The sequence below is a fragment of the Doryrhamphus excisus genome, chromosome 13, assembly GCF_030265055.1.
Source record: "Doryrhamphus excisus isolate RoL2022-K1 chromosome 13, RoL_Dexc_1.0, whole genome shotgun sequence".
In the NCBI taxonomy this organism is placed as follows: Eukaryota; Metazoa; Chordata; class Actinopteri; order Syngnathiformes; family Syngnathidae; genus Doryrhamphus; species Doryrhamphus excisus.
In genome coordinates, this window is record NC_080478.1 from 18194174 (window position 1) to 18208988 (window position 14815).

Below are 14815 nucleotides of genomic sequence, written 5' to 3' on the forward strand. Positions count from 1 at the left end.
AATATTAAGGCAGTGTTTTTTGAGCCATGGCACGTTTTTTTTTTTTACATTGGAAAAATTTATGGCACACCGCTAACCAAAAATGTTCCAAAATGTCACCACGACCTCACACGTGCATCAATAAGTCTATCGGAGGAACAAGGTAGGTGTTGCCACACGGACCAATATTACATTGCTATGCTAGTCTTTACACCACAGACACTCCACAGTAGCCACGTTTTTACATCACCACTTTTTCTCTTTCCGAATGACCTTTCGGGAAACAATGGTATCCATAGAAAGGAATATTCCAATCTCTTGTCTACATGCGCCGTGTGAAAATCAACCAGAATAGTCAATAGGGCATGCCCAGTAAAACGTAAACATCAACATCACGTGATACCGGCTTCCCCCGAGTTATTCTTTCACTTGTTGGAATAACTCCGTATTGCCAGTTTTTCGTCTGTCCAGTCTTGAAATTTAGTTTGAATCAAAAACCAACTTTGCTTAGTCCAGTGCCGATTGCTGGCCTCCATTTTTAAAAGTGAAGAACGTCTGGATGTGCGTGTTACGTCATATCTGAGCATGCGCTGAAAGAACGCACCCGGGATAAATTTAAACAGGAAAAGATCAAATTCAATCTTGCTAATATTTTATAATTAAACTCAGGACATGTTTTATATAGATATATATTTTCTTTTTTAATAAAACTGTACTTGTGAATAAAGTATAGAAGGGTTTAGATTCTGTTCCACAGATGGCGCTAATGCATACGAAAGCTGCTTGCCAACCGCCAATAAACAACAGAAGAAGAAAAACACCACAAAGAAGAACGCACCCTGACAACTTTCCGTTTGAGCGGGTACAAGATACCTCAATCGGATTGGTTAAAGCAGTGTTCTCAAACATGCGGCCCGTGGGCCAAATGTGGTCCGCATGACACTGGTTTGAGGCCCCCGCCTTGATATGAAAGTTTAATATTAGTTTGATATGGATTCTGTATGGTATCATGTGCCCAGAAAAAATTATTACGTTTGATTAATGTTCATGTTAAAGGTTAAATAACTGTTAATAGTTATCCTCACTATCCGTGTGGAAATGGTAAGTTTTTGGCTATTTAAGTTTAAAGGAAATAACTTGAAGGCTACCGTTTAGGTCGCTATAGCTCTCTAGTTTGCGAGTTAGCATGTGTCTCAAGACCCTGCAGTTGCGCAAAATGTTGTAAATAAAAAAATATATAAATGTGATTATAGTCGTGTTTTGTCATGTCTACAGGGCTCTAATAATGCTTTGTTCATTTTAATCTGAAAAAAATAATTTGTCTACCCACCAACTATATGTGGTTTCTTATGTTTTTATTATTTGCCATTTTATTATTATTATTATATTTATTTATTACTGATTGATTGATTTTCTTTATTCTTGATTTGTTTATTTTCATCTTATTTTGTGTAGAAACATAAAAACTATAATTATAATATTTGCAAATGATGATTAATAAATGCTTAACTGCTGATGAAAAAGCAAACCATCACCTTTTAAGAGCGGAGTTGTCTTTGGCCTCTCAACTCAGTTTAGCATCTCAGCATTCACTGTAAAAAATAATCACAAGTTGTAGTTAAAATATTTTAATTAAACCTGCATTATAACTTGATTCCATTTGATTTCATATTTCCATAAAAAAATGTTCACAGCCTCTCTTTTTTACGCTGTGATGGAGTATTCTTGTTATTCTTCTTCACAGCCGAAACACTCGTGATGGCGCTTTGGTCTCCCGCGAGGGACATGTTAGCCAAACAGAGGCGCCCCATCTGAGTGGGGTACTTGGTCTTTGTGGCGCCCTTGAACACGGGCTTGGAGATGAGATGCTTCAGGTGTTTTTTCATGCTTTTCACCATCTTCTGTTGCCCCCTTTCGTCGTCCTCATCTCTCCCATGACCTGGACGCATAAAAGTCCGTGTTGGCTGCGTTCGAGTGCTTCTAAATGTGTTAAGGATCTCACCGAGTAAGAGGTCTTCATCAAGGGCGATGTCCATGGCCTCTGCTGCTTGCGTGAACCAGGAGTTGTGGTGCTTTTGCCTGCTGTTGAAGAACTCGATCTTTTCGATTTTTCTTGCCAGGTTTACACGCTCCTGTTGAAAGATTCAAAAGTAAACATTTAAAAAAAAAACATCTAATTAGCAAATACTGATCATGAAGTAAAACCTTGATGGCTTCCATGCTGTGTCTGTCGATGGGAAACACAGGAAGTTCCTCGTCTTTTTTAAGGGTCTTGGAGATTTTTTTGAAGTTGACCATGTCGTCCGGACCGATGAGGAGTAGACTGAGACCCTCCTTGGTGGCTCTCGCTGTTCTGCCGCTGCGATGGACGTACGTCTCGGATGTGCGGGGAACCTGGGAGGTGGAATCGGGTACGGTAGAGACGTTCAGTTACGCAAACTAATAACTAAGCCTGTAACGATCGCGTCCTCCTATAGAGGTAACGAGGCTACAACGCAAACAAGAAGGTCGCGGGTGTGGGGGGCGGGGGGGGGGGGGGGGGGGGGGGGGTTGGGATAATAGCGGATATCAGCTGTAAGAAAAAAGAGGAAACACTGTTGCACAATGTTTTTTCCGGGTACTCCGGTTTCCTCCCACATTCCAAAAACATGCTAGGTTAATTAGCGACTCCAAATTGTCCATAGGTATGAATGTGAGTGTGAATGGTTGTTTGTCTATATGTGCCCTGTGATTGGCTGGCAAACCAGTCCAGGGTGTACCCCGCCTCTCGCCCAAAGACAGCTGGGATAGGCTCCAGCACCCCTGCGACCCTCATGAGGGTGTCAACAACCTGATGGTTCGATCCCCAGTCAAGGTTATTTTAGAATATTTCAGCATTCCGGCTGCATGGCGGACGAGTGGTTAGCACCAAAGGCCTCACAGCTAGGAGACCAGAGTTCAATTCCAGGCCCCTGGGTCGTAGTTTGCCCACCCCATGTTGTAGACGGATGGCACATAGACTGTGGAAGAATCTATTACATTTTGATGAGGATCTGGATAAAAGGTGGGCTGCACGGCGGATGAGTGGAGGCCTCGCAGCTAGGAGACCCGAGTTCAATTCCACCCTCGGCCGTCTGTGTGGAGTTTGCATGTTTTTTCCAGGTACTCCGGTTTCCTCCCACATTCCAAAAACATGCTAGGTTAATTAGCGACTCCAAATTGTCCATAGGTATGAATGTGAGTGTGAATGGTTGTTTGTCTATATGTGCCCTGTGATTGGCCGGCCACCAGTCCAGGGTGTACCCCGCCTCTCGTCCAAGGACAGCCATTCACACTGGACAATTTGGAGTCGCTAATTAACCTAGCATGTTTTTGGAATGTGGGAGAGGGGAAAAGGAGATCCCATCAGGTGGCCGCTTGACAAAGTTGGTCCTCGTGGCTCAAACGCCGACTCTCAGCATCCCCCTTCGGCGTGTGACGTCACTAATTTTTCTCTTTCTCCAAAAACCACCCCGACGCGCTGGATGAGCTTCCTTAAATACGCGACCGCAGTAGCTCTTTGCAGATGACGATGCATGATAATGATGACGCACGTATATATAGTATGTATGTAACTCCTGTACCTGTTCCCCTGTACATAGATTATGACAGTAGTTTTTCTTACAGCTGAGTCTAATATAGTGACACTTATGGACCCCCACTACCTCTGCTGATGGACTTCTGTGGCCATTACAAGCCTCCAAGATGTACACAATCTGGACCAAATTAACTATTTGGCGACAAAGATCCTCTGCGAAGGGAGAACCGGGAAGAAGGCTCACCTGATAGTGAATAACATGTTGCACGTCGGGGATGTCCAGTCCTCTTGCTGCCACATCAGTTGTCAGCAAAGCACAACTGTTGGATGAAACACAACAACTTCAATTGAGAACCATTTGCATAAAGTCAAGGCTTAATGAAAACTAGCACCAAGACCAAGACCTGGCAGAGGTCATTTTAGGAAACTATAAGCAGGTCTAGTGGTTAGTGCACAGACCTCACAGCTAGGAGACCAGGGTTCAACTCCACCCTCTGCCATCTCTGTGTGGAGTTTGCATGTTCTCCCCGTGCATGCGTGGGTTTTCTCCGGGTACTCCGGTTTCCTCCCACATTCCAAAAACATGCTAGGTTAATTAGCGGCTCCAAATTGTCCATAGGTATGAATGTGAGTGTGAATGGTTGTTTGTCTATATGTGCCCTGTGATTGGCTGGCCACCAGTCCAGGGTGTACCCCGCCTCTCGCCCAAAGTATCTGGAGAAAACCCACGCATGCACGGAGAGAACATGCAAACTCCACACCGAGATGGCTGAGGGTGATGAACTCGGGTCTTCTAGCTGTGAGGCCTGTGTGCTAACCACTCAACCACCGTGAAGCCTGTTTCATGCATTATTATTCATTCATTTTCTACCGCTTATCCTCACGAGGGTTGCGGGGGGTGCTGGAGCCTATCCCAGCTGTCTTCGGGCAAGAGGCGGGGTACACCCTGGACTGGTGGCCAGCCAATCACAGGGCACATATAGACAAACAACCATTCACACTCACATTCATACCTATGGACAATTTGGAGTAGCTAATTAACCTAGCATGTTTTTGGAATGTGGGAGGAAACCGGAGTACCTGGAAAAACATGCAAACTCCACACAGAGACGGCCGAGGGTAGAATTGAACTCGGGTCTCCCAGCTGTGAGGCCTCCACTCATCCGCTGTGCAGCCCACCTTTATCCAGATCCTCATCAAAATGTAATAGAATGTGCCATCCGTCTACAACATGGGGTAGGCAGGGGCCTGGAATTGAACTCTGGTCTCCTACCTGTGAGGCCTGGGTGCTAACCACTCGTCCTCCGTGCAGCCGGAATGCTGAAATATTCTAAAATAACCTTGACTGGGGATCGAACCATCAGGTTGTTGACACCCTCATGCGGGTCGCGGGGGGTGCTGGAGCCTATCCCAGCTGTCTTTGGGCGAGAGGCGGGGTACACCCTGGACTGGTGGCCAGCCAATCACAGGGCACATATAGACAAACAACCATTCACACTCACATTCATACCTATGGACAATTTGGAGTCGCTAATTAACCTAGCATGTTTTTGGAATGTGGGAGGAAACCGGAGTACCTGGAGAAAACCCACGCATGCACGGAGAGAACATGTAAACTCCACACAGAGATGGCCGAGGGTGGAATTGAACGTTTGAAAAAAGGTTGCTCAGAGAAGACAAACCTACCTCTCCATCTCAGCAAACCTCTCCAGGTTCTTCAGGCGCTGCTTCTGGTGCATGTTGGCATGCAGCGGCAGTGGCGTGCAGTCCAGGATGACCAGCAGCGTGTTGAGCCGCTTGATGCAGTCGATGCTGTTGGCAAACACCATGGTGCGGCCGGGATACTGCAACAGGAAATAGTAGAGCAGGAAGTCCTTCTCCTCTCGCTGGCAGTGAATCTGGGTCTCGGTCAAGGTCTCCACGGTGGCCTGTTTCCTGGTGAGGTCGATCACTTTGGGCTTGGACTTGATCCCCACTCTCTCCATGAGGAGGGTCACTTTGTCGTTGGGCTGCGTGCGCTTTTTCTTCTGCAACACGCGTGTGGGAAGGCTGTGAGCCATGGTGAGCGTGGCGGAGAACACGAAGTTTTGCCTCTTGGGATTGAAGTGGGTTGTGTTGAGAATCTCGAGGAGAGACTCCAGTTCGGCAAAGTGGCCTCGTTCCACCATGCGGTCCGCTTCGTCAATCACCAGGCTCCTGGAGGACACTGATTACCACCTGGAATAACATACAAAACATTCTCCAAAACCATATGGGTGACTCACCTAAGTGGTCTGAGGTTGAGAAGATGTGGATGTTTCTCCCTGATCAAGTCCCACAGGCGTCCTGGAGTGGCGATGATGATTTCTGGCCTGTGATTTAACATCCGCCTCTGCTTCTGTTGTGCCATCCCGCCCACCACAATGGCGGTCTTGATGTCTGTGCAAAAACAACATTTTTATCAATCAATCAAACTTTATTTGTAAAACACTTTTCATACATAGAATGTAGCACAAAGTGCTTTACATGTTTAAAAAGAGAAAGACAACAACAAGACACATATACACACACACACACTCGCACACACTCGTAAGCCCCATGAGAGGACACACCACCAGCCCCCAACCGAGGACAGCCCCCGGCGTAGAGAGCCCCCACTGAGGAAACACTGGATATATGGCATAAGAAATATAAAAACATAAAATAAGAATATAGAAAGTATAGTATATACAAATAAACATAAAAAAACATAAAAATGAAATATATAAGAACATTAATAAAAACTAAAATAAGCATCTGTAAAACTAAAAAAAAAAACAGGGGTCTCAAACACACGGCCCGCGGGCCAAATGTGGCCCGCAGGACACTACTTTGAGGCCCCCGCCTCGATACGAAAGTTTAATGTTAGTGCGGCCCGCGCAAGTTTTGATATGGATGCTGTATGGTATCATGTACCCAGAAAAAATTATTACGTTTGATTAATGTTCATGTTAAAGGTTAAATAACTGTTAATAGTTATCCTCCCTATCCGTGTGGAAGTGGTAAGTTTTTGGCTATTTAAGTTGAAAGGAAATAACTTGAAGGCTACCGTTTAGGTCGCTAGCTCTCTAGTTTGCGAGTTAGCATGTGTCTCAAGACCCTGCAGTTGCGCAATATGTTGTAAATAAAAAGAGTATAAATGTGACTATAGTCGTGTTTTGTCATGTCTACAGGGCTCTAATAATGCTTTGCTCATTTTGTAGTCGATCTAATGCAGGGGTCTCAAACACGCGGCCACTAGTTTGAGGCCCCCCGCCTTGATATGAAAGTTTAATGTTAGTGCGGCCCCGCGCAAGTTTGATATGGATGCTGTATGGTATCATGTACCCAGAAAAAATTATTATGTTTGATTAATGTTCATGTTAAAGGTTAAATAACTGTTAATAGTTATCCTCCCTATCCGTGTGGAAGTGGTAAGTTTTTGGCTATTTAAGTTTAAAGGAAATAACTTGAAGGCTACCGTTTAGGTCGCTAGCTCTCTAGTTTGCGAGTTAGCATGTGTCTCAAGACCCTGCAGTTGCGCAATATGTTGTAAATAAAAAGAGTATAAATGTGACTATAGTCGTGTTTTGTCATGTCTACAGGGCTCTAATAATGCTTTGTTCATTTTAATCTGAAAAAAATAATTTGTCTACCCACCAACTATATGTGCTTTCTTAAGTGTTTATTATTTGCTGTTTTATTATTATTATTATATTTATTTATTTATTACTGATTGATTGATTTTCTTTATTCTTGATTTGTTTATTTATTTTTCATCTTATTTTGTGTAGAAAAATAAAAAGTAAGATGTTTGAGAACAGTGGAATGTTTTATCAGAGATTTTATTGTAGAAAATTGGAACCAAAGCGAAGTTTTTTAATTTTTTTTGTTTTTAATAAATGTGTTTTTTTTTTTTGAAAACCTGATGCGGCCCAGTCTCACCCAGACCCTAGCTCCAGTGGCCCCCAAGTAAATTGAGTTTGAGACCCCTGCCCTAAGACCTAGGATTTAAAAACTATGAAGAGATCCTCTGTGTAGCATTGAAGTAGGAGTTTAGAACATTCAGACATGTTTGTCCATGGTTGGCTACCCGCCCCAATGCAAACCGTGCAGGTGTACGAAGGACTCACCGGTGAATTTGGCCACCGCATCAATGTGGTGTTTGACTTGGACCGCCAGCTCCCTCGTGGGGGTGAGGACCAGTCCAAGCAGAGGGCGGCCTTGAGCTCCAGCACCGTCCTTCTCGCCGGCTTCAGCAGAGTTGTCGTCAAAGTTCATAGCCACATCTTCAATCACCTTGACGCATCCCAGCCTCAGATTCTCATCATCATCATCATCCTCCTCATCAATGGCGTCTTCCTCAACATCTTCATCCTCCATGGCGACACTTCCTTCCTCCTCAGAACTCACTTCATTGTCTTCAGGGGACTCTGGACTATCTGAATCCATGTTGCGATCCTTTCCCGAGTTGCTCTTCCACTCCAGGATGTTATGGATCATGGGAATACCAAATGCTAATGTTTTGCCACTTCCTGAAATAACAGCATAAGTTATGAGCGTCAAATCTGACATATTCGGCAACAATACGCCAAAAATAAATCTCCCTTACCCGTCTCGGCTGCTCCTAATATATCCATGCGATCTCTGATGGCTGGTGGAAGTACCAAGGTTTGAATAGGGGTCGGTGAAGTGAATCCAAGGTCGCTGAGGGCCTTCAGAACAACAGGGGGCACAAAGAGGTCTTTCCATGCGCTAATGTCCGTGTTTTTGACACGAGAACCGGAAAGTGCAGCATTGGTCCAGTTTTTTAACTGCTTTTTGGGCTTTATCGGTTCATCTGGGCTTGATTTGCTGGCCTTGGTTTCTTCTTCGGCGGAATTCTGCTTCTTTTTCTTATTTCTTTTTGATTTTTTTTTCAATTTTCGTTTATCTTCTGTGGCAGTAATCACAGATGGGCTAGTGGAAGTGTCCTCTTTTTTATTTGCGTCAATATGCGTCACCTCCAACGTGATGGTCTCGTCCTGGCTTGATTCATTGATATCAATATTCTTCTTCTTCTTCTTTTTAGCTGGTTCAAGTGGCTTTTCGGACTGTTTGCTGTCAACATCTCCCTTCTCCACGCTACCATCTCGACTCGACTTTCTCTTCTTTGCTTTTAGCTTCCCCTCCTTTACTTGTGCTGCAGTTTTGTCAGTATCCACTAAACGATAACTTGTTAGCTCCTCAAAACAAACCAGCCCATCCAGGCCCTCCTCGGAGAAGATCCCGGGATCTAAATCGACCGCCTTCCATTCTCCCTTAACTTCAATGCTACGTTTGAGTGGCTTCACCGGGGTGGCGTGGATTCGCTTCTTATTCGTGTTCTTAGTCTTCATTTCTTAAGAATTTGATGCTAACAAATCAGAGTGTTCAGTCTCGTTAGCTAACCAAGCAACGTATTCCCTGTTTAGCTAGCAACAAACGTATCGTAGCAATGTTCACTGACGCAAATTGGCGCGTCTCAATCTTCATATATTAATTTTATATAGTTAAAAAAAACTACCTTTCTCAAATGCGTCCAGTTGAGAGGTGAATTAAATTATCTTCGGGTTCGACGACAATCACACATGACACGAGGGGGCCGCCATTATTGTTGCGACTATGGATTGAAAAAAACTTTATCGGTTGTGTAGCTGTGACAGTAGACTTTCTTAAAGGGCCAGTGTCCGTTTTTTTAAAATATGATTTTCTTAACTTCAGAAAATGGAAGGATGGTTTCATTCTGGTTCTTTGTGCACAACAATATTGCAAACAGTGAAACACTTTACATTGTATTAAATAAATGTAAATTTCAGAAAGACAAAAAAAGGTGTATACCGCCTCTCTGCTGGGATAGGCTCCAGCACCCCCGCGACCCTCGTGGGGAAAAGTGGTAGAAAACTGAATCAATGAATGAATATCAGAAAGGCAGGAAGTGAACAAATGTAACAGTTACTGATTGTAAAAGTACCAGATGGAGGGGTAGGATTTAATAAGCTTTGCTTCTTCCTACTCCTTTTGGACATGTGGAACTGTGAACTGATTATGTGATGCATTCAATTGTAATCTGATGCATGTTGAAATGAAATTAAACCATAAAATTAAAAAAAAGAATAAAAAACTTTTTTTTAAATAAAAAAAATACAATTAAATAAAATTAAATTATATTAGGAAAGCAGGAAGTGAACAAATGAACTGATTATGTGATGCATTCAATTGTAATCTGATGCATGTTCAAATGAAATTAAACCATTTTTTTTAAATAAAAACATTTTTTTAATTAAAAAAATACAATTAAATACAATTAAATTATATTAAGAAAGCAGGAAGTGAACAAATGTAACAGTTACTGATTGTAAAAGTACCAGATGGAGGGGTAGGATTTAATAAGCTTTGCTTCTTCCTACTCCTTTTGGACATGTGGAACTGTGAACTGATTATGTGATGCATTCAATTGTAATCTGATGCATGTTCAAATGAAATTAAACCATTTAAAAAAAATTAAAAATGTAAAAAATTAAAAACAATATTTTTTAAATTAGAAAATACAATAAAATAAAATTATGAAAGCAGGAAGTGAACAAATGTAACAGTTACTGATTGTAAAAGTACCAGATGGAGGAGTAGGATTTAATAAGCTTTGCTTCTTCCTACTCCTTTTGGACATGTGGAACTGTGAACTGATTATGTGATGCATTCAATTGTAATCTGATGCATGTTCAAATGAAATAAAAACATAAGAATTATATTCCAGCCAGTCTACTAGTTGGCAACATGTATTAAGTTTCTTGATGTTGAGCGAGTTTGTACAAATAATGCAATAAATAAAGCACAATATGTCGAGTTTTATTAAAGATCACAGAGAGGCGTGGCTTTCAAAGAGTAAACCAACAGGAGAATATTAATCTGAGATTTAATTTCAGTCACAAAAGCTAGTTTTTAGTGGGGTTAATCACTCTTCCCATGAACAGCAGGGCTTTTGTGTCTTCATGGTATATGAAGAAGAAAAAGGGACGGTTGACAATGAAGGTCCTGGGTAGGGAATATGGAATAATTCCGATTGTTGTGGCGGCCGCTGCGGTTGTCCCGGTCTCGTCCACTTCAATGACAGCCTTGTGTAATACCTGCGGTTCCAATTTAAAATGTGAAATTAATATCCGTATATTGTAATACGCATTTTTTTTTTTTTTGGAAACCAACCTCTGAAACCTGGAGGCCGTCGTCCTTACTCAAACCGGTCAAATTAGCAGTGTGAGTGAAGATACTGTTGAAACCTAACTCTGGGAGAATTTTGTTCAAAGAGTACGATTCCTCCATCTTGAATTTGGGGATTTTGATTTCCACTTTCCTGTGAACACAAAAGAGTCGAACAACTTGGTTTGCTTTTTTTTTTTTTTTTTTACGCCAAAATTCAACTCACATTTTACGCAGTTTTTTAATCCAACCAAGGAACACTTTCGCCGTGATTTCATCTTCAATGGAACTGTAGTCCACTCCTTTGTTTGGCAGCAGAATGAGCATGGAAACGCCTTCCAGGTAGGGGAGTTTCAGCACTTTGGCACCGAGATGAGCATCTTCCATCGTTTCAAATTTATCCTCTTTGTACATCATCGGCACTTGTGGGATATTGTAGTTATCGATGTAAAAGGGTGCCTTGTGTGTCTGGTTGACATTGAATGGCATTTCCCATCCGCCTGCATGATGGAGACGGGCAGTAGAAACATCAATGGAAAACATGACATTTAGTGACATGACATGACGTTATTATATCCACTCTCAGCCATCTCTGTGTGGAGTTTGCATGTTCATGCGTGGAGTGTGCATGCGTGGGTTTTCTCCGGGTACTCCGGTTTCCTCCCACATTCCGAAACATGCTAGGTTAATTAGCGACTCCAAATTGTCCATAGGTATGAATGTGAGTGTGAATGGTTGTTTGTCTATATGTGCCCTGTGATTGGCTGGCCACCAGTCCAGGGTGTACCCCGCCTCTCAACCCGAAGACAGCTGGGATAGGCTCCAGCACCCCCCGCGACCCTCGTGAGGATAAGTGGTAGAAAATGAATGAATGAATGAATTAATGTTTTTCTAGAGGGGCTGCATGGTGAACGAGTCGTTAGCGCACAGGCCTCACAGCTAAAAGACCCAAGTTCAATTCCACCATCTCTGTGTGGAGTTTGAATGTTCTCCTCGTCATTCCCCGTTTCCTCCCACATTCCAAAAACATGCTAGGTTAATTAGCGACTCCAAATTGTCCATAGGTATGAATGTGAGTGTGAATGGTTGTTTGTCTATATGTGCCCTGTGATTGGCTGGCCACCAGTCCAGGGTGTACCCCGCCTCTCGCCCCGAAGACAGCTGGGATAGACTCCAGCAACCCCCTGCGACCCTCGTGAGGATAAGCGTTAGAAAATGAATGAATAATAATGGATGAAACAGGCTGCACGGTGGTCGAGTGGTTAGCGCACAGGCCTCACAGCTAGAAGACCCGAGTTCAACACCCTGCATGTTGTATGTTCTCCCCATGCATGCATGGGTTTTCTCCGGTTTCCTCCCACATTCCAAAAACATGCTAGGTTAATTAGCGACTCCAAATTGTCCATAGGTATGAATGTGAGTGTGAATGGTTGTTTGTCTATATGTGCCCTGTGATTGGCTGGCCACCAGTCCAGGGTGAAGACAGCTGGGATAGGCTCCAGCAACCCTGCGACCCTCGTGAGGATAAGTGGTAGAAAATGAATGAATGTTTTCCTAGAGGGGCTGCATGGTAGAAAGTGGTTGGCGCACAGGCCTCACAGCTAAAAGACTCAAGTTCAATTCCACCCTCGGCCATCTCTGTGTGGAGTTTGCATGTTCTCCCCATCATTCCCCGTTTCCTCCCACATTCCAAAAACATGCTAGGTTAATTAGCGACTCCAAATTGTCCATAGGTATGAATGTGAGTGTGAATGGTTGTTTGTCTATATGTGCTCTGTGATTGGCTGGCGACCAGTCCAGGGTGTACCCCGCCTCTCGCCCGAAGACAACTGGGATAGGCTCCAGCACCCCCACGACCTTTGTGAGGATGTGTGTGTCTACCAACCTGATGGTTCGATCCCCAGTCAAGGTTATTCTAGAATATTTCAACATTCCGGCTGCACGGCGGATGAGTGGTTAGCGCGAAGACCTCACAGCTAGGACACCCGAGCTCAATTCCACTCTCGGCTATCTCTGTGTGGAGTTTGCATGTTCTCTCCGTGCATGCGTGGGTTTTCTCCGGGTACTCCGGTTTCCTCCCACATTCCAAAAACATGCTAGGTTAATTAGCGACTCCAAATTGTCCATAGGTATGAATGTGAGTGTGAATGGTTGTTTGTCTAGGGATAGGCTCCAACACCCCTGCGACCCTCGTGAATGAATGAATGTAATATTCCCAATCAAGTCTTCTATGCCAAGTTTCCTATGGTCCCAGACAAAAGTAACAGTGTAAACACTAAGTGAACTGGACTAATCTTTGGTCCGGACTAGCATACCGAAGTGTGAACGCAGTCTTCTCTTTAAGGGTGAATGAACCTACCTTGGAAATAAAATGTGTTGATCATCATGAGTTGGGTCAGTGGATCAAGGCTGGAGATCATTTCCGTCACTTTGCCCCCGGTCTTGTTTTTAATGTAGTCATTAATGAGACGCATGCTTCTTTGTGTGTCTTCAAAGTCGACTCTTTTCACATCTGAGTCAAAATACAACTTCATCTGCTCCTCGAAAGTTTTCTCGATGCTGAAATTCCGGCGAACAAAGAGAGACATGCCTTGATCCACTATCATCGTTCCGTTCTGAGTGATGTTCCCGTAGAGCATCTGGAACAACTTAGGGATCAGATCAGGCTGATCAGCTTGAAGCAGCTTCTCCAGGCTGAGTCCTTTCAGAATCTCGTCATACGTGACGCCATTGGAAGCCATGGAAAGGGCGGCGAAACTGGTGGAAATGCTCAGAGGGGAGAAAAAGATATTCTCGTCGTGGTAACTGGATATTTTCCGGTAAAGGTTCATACCAAAATCCATATTTTTGAAGGAGAGGTTGTGAATGTTTGCGTGGGGAAGTGGCTGCCCGGGAGCGAGGATGCACATTAACACAAAACCGAATCCCAGCTTCATTTTGTAGGCCACCGTTATTCGAGACCGGGAAGGTTTGGGTGCACCACCTGAATCACGAAGACACATTTTGTTAATTACAAATTTCAACAATTCCAAGACATCGAACTGAATTTAAGACAACAATACCAGACTTCAATGGTTCTCATACGTACCGTCCATCTTGGGCAACATTGTGTCCAATTCTTCTTATTTGGGGAAACAAAGTGCAAGTGTGTTTTGTGTGTTACACATTAACCAGGAGCAATGGTCCCACTCTGCCCCCGTTTTCCAAAAAGGGTCATAGGACCTCAGTGTGTGTTTGTACTGGTGAAAATAATACAAACATACTTTATGTAATAACAAGACATTTTGACCACATTGTATAGGTGCTCATGTGTAAAGTGGAGGATTTGTATCAGGTATGGGTGTTCAAGTTGGGGTGCTGGAGCCTATCCCAGCTGTCTTCGTGCGAGAGGCGGGGTACACCCTGGACTGGTGGCCAGCCAATCACAGGGAACATATAGACAAACAACCATTCACACTCACATTCATACCTATGGACAATTTGGAGTCGCTAATTAACCTAGCATGTTTTTGGAATATTACACTCTATGTAATACGGGGAGAACATGCAAACTCCACACAGAGATGGCCGAGGGTGGAATTGAACTAGGGTCTTTTAGTTGTGAGGCCTGTGCGCCAACCACTTTTTACCATGCAGCCCCTCTAGGAAAACATTCATTTTCTACCACTTATTCTCACAAGGGTCGCGGGAGCCTATCCCAGCTGTCTTCACCCTGGACTGGTGGCCAGCCAATCACAGGGCACATATAGACAAACAACCATTCACACTCACATTCATACCTATGGACAATTTGGAGTCGCTAATTAACCTAGCATGTTTTTGGAATGTGGGAGGAAACCGGAGAAAACCCACGCATGCACGGGAAGAACATGCAAACTCCACACAGAGATGGCTGAGGGTGTTGAACTCGGGTGTCCTAGCTGTGAGGCCTGTGCGCTAACCAATCGACCACAGTGCAGCCTGTTTCATCCATTATTATTCATTCATTTTCTACCGCCTATCCTCACGAGGGTTGCGGGGGGTGCTGGAGTCTATCCCAGCTGTCTTTGGGCGAGAGGTCGCCAGCCA

At 43.8% G+C, this 14815-nt stretch overlaps 2 protein-coding genes across 3 annotated transcripts; both read right to left on the reverse strand.

Moving 5' to 3' along the window:
* Nucleotides 1–1510: 1510 nt before the first annotated feature.
* On the reverse strand, nt 1511–9195 carry ddx24 (DEAD (Asp-Glu-Ala-Asp) box helicase 24). 2 transcript variants are annotated; one of them, XM_058090735.1, is made up of 9 exons: nt 9078–9195; nt 8145–8912; nt 7666–8067; nt 5800–5953; nt 5222–5731; nt 3780–3855; nt 2185–2373; nt 1982–2111; nt 1511–1918 (listed from the first exon to the last, which is right to left on the reverse strand). In XM_058090735.1, exons 2-9 carry the CDS (start codon nt 8908–8910, stop codon nt 1668–1670), a joined length of 2478 nt encoding a protein of 825 aa, XP_057946718.1. In that variant the 5' UTR covers nt 8911–8912; nt 9078–9195; the 3' UTR covers nt 1511–1667. The 2 variants fall into 2 exon arrangements, with proteins under 2 accessions (XP_057946718.1, XP_057946716.1); XM_058090733.1 differs by having other exon boundaries at nt 8145–9188.
* A 1183-nt stretch (nt 9196–10378) lies between these two features.
* On the reverse strand, nt 10379–13995 carry LOC131140305 (serine protease inhibitor 2.1-like). The gene is made up of 5 exons (XM_058090586.1): nt 13836–13995; nt 13107–13730; nt 10974–11247; nt 10754–10901; nt 10379–10677 (listed from the first exon to the last, which is right to left on the reverse strand). Exons 1-5 carry the CDS (start codon nt 13852–13854, stop codon nt 10486–10488), a joined length of 1257 nt encoding a protein of 418 aa, XP_057946569.1. The 5' UTR covers nt 13855–13995; the 3' UTR covers nt 10379–10485.
* Between the last annotated feature and the right edge of the window lie 820 nt (nt 13996–14815).

Bases quoted from the DNA above. Each gene is read 5' to 3' on its own strand.
- ddx24 (XM_058090735.1), bottom strand. From the start codon at position 8,910: ATGAAGACTAAGAACACGAATAAGAAGCGAATCCACGCCACCCCGGTG. The intron at 3,856-5,221 runs GTAGGTTTGTCT...TTCATCCAACAG, and splicing joins AGGTTTGCTGAGATGGAGAG to TTGTGCTTTGCTGACAACTG. The intron at 2,112-2,184 runs GTTTTACTTCAT...ATCTTTCAACAG, and splicing joins ACAGCATGGAAGCCATCAAG to GAGCGTGTAAACCTGGCAAG.
- LOC131140305 (XM_058090586.1), bottom strand. The intron at 10,902-10,973 runs GTGAGTTGAATT...TTGTGTTCACAG, and splicing joins ATTAAAAAACTGCGTAAAAT to GAAAGTGGAAATCAAAATCC. The intron at 10,678-10,753 runs GTTGGTTTCCAA...TTGGAACCGCAG, and splicing joins ACGGCCTCCAGGTTTCAGAG to GTATTACACAAGGCTGTCAT.